We start from the raw sequence: 597 nt of genomic DNA, 5'->3' as shown, positions 1-597 counted from the left end.
TCATACTAAGTCTCTCTTCCAAGTATAGTTTTGTTGGATACGCATGCAATGATAAAAATGACACGAAAAATAACGAGCAGTGTTTCCACAGGATCCAGGAAAGCGTAGCAGAGGACGGCGCGTCTCCCACGGGCGCCGCCGGGAACATCGCTCTCGAAGTTCTCGACGAAGTGGGAGACGCCCTTGGCTCCAGGGGGGACGCCCTGCGCAGGATGGAGGCGCTGCTGCAGGCCTCCAGGGGCGCCTACGGCAGATGAGATTTCCTTCATGTGTGACTGAGGTAAGGGGGTTCATACTCGTACTCTGGTTGCGCTGTTATTGCAATATACCATCTAATTGCTGCTTGCAATGTTACACACGGAAACGTCAGACTAAAGGATAGTGACCGAGACTTTACTCGTGATTACAGAGGATCATTTTCGAAGCTGCTCCATCATCTTTTTCCTCTTTTAACAGACGCCTGCGAAATGGAATGGATGCTTGAAGAACAACCTTTCACGAATGTACAGACATCAGCATATATTTTTATAGTAAAAGTTTAAAAAAGGAATAAAAATGTCAAGAAAATATACATGATGTATTCACATCCTGCAGAAG

At 46.4% G+C, this 597-nt stretch overlaps 1 protein-coding gene across 1 annotated transcript in view; it reads left to right on the top strand.

The window, feature by feature from the left end:
* Positions 1-571, top strand: part of LOC119593915 — a 1,218-nt gene extending 647 nt beyond the window's left edge. The window contains exons 3-4 of the mRNA XM_037942934.1: positions 92-280; positions 457-571. Of these exons, the coding sequence (XP_037798862.1) occupies positions 92-257 (166 nt within the window). The 3' untranslated portion in view covers positions 258-280; positions 457-571. The remainder of the gene's footprint in view (positions 1-91; positions 281-456) is intronic.
* Positions 572-597: the final 26 nt, after the last annotated feature.

This window comes from Penaeus monodon, chromosome 33, assembly GCF_015228065.2.
Source record: "Penaeus monodon isolate SGIC_2016 chromosome 33, NSTDA_Pmon_1, whole genome shotgun sequence".
Taxonomy (NCBI): domain Eukaryota; kingdom Metazoa; phylum Arthropoda; class Malacostraca; order Decapoda; family Penaeidae; genus Penaeus; species Penaeus monodon.
The sequence above is the reverse complement of the archived record's forward strand: the minus strand, read 5'-3'. Positions and strand labels throughout refer to the sequence as shown.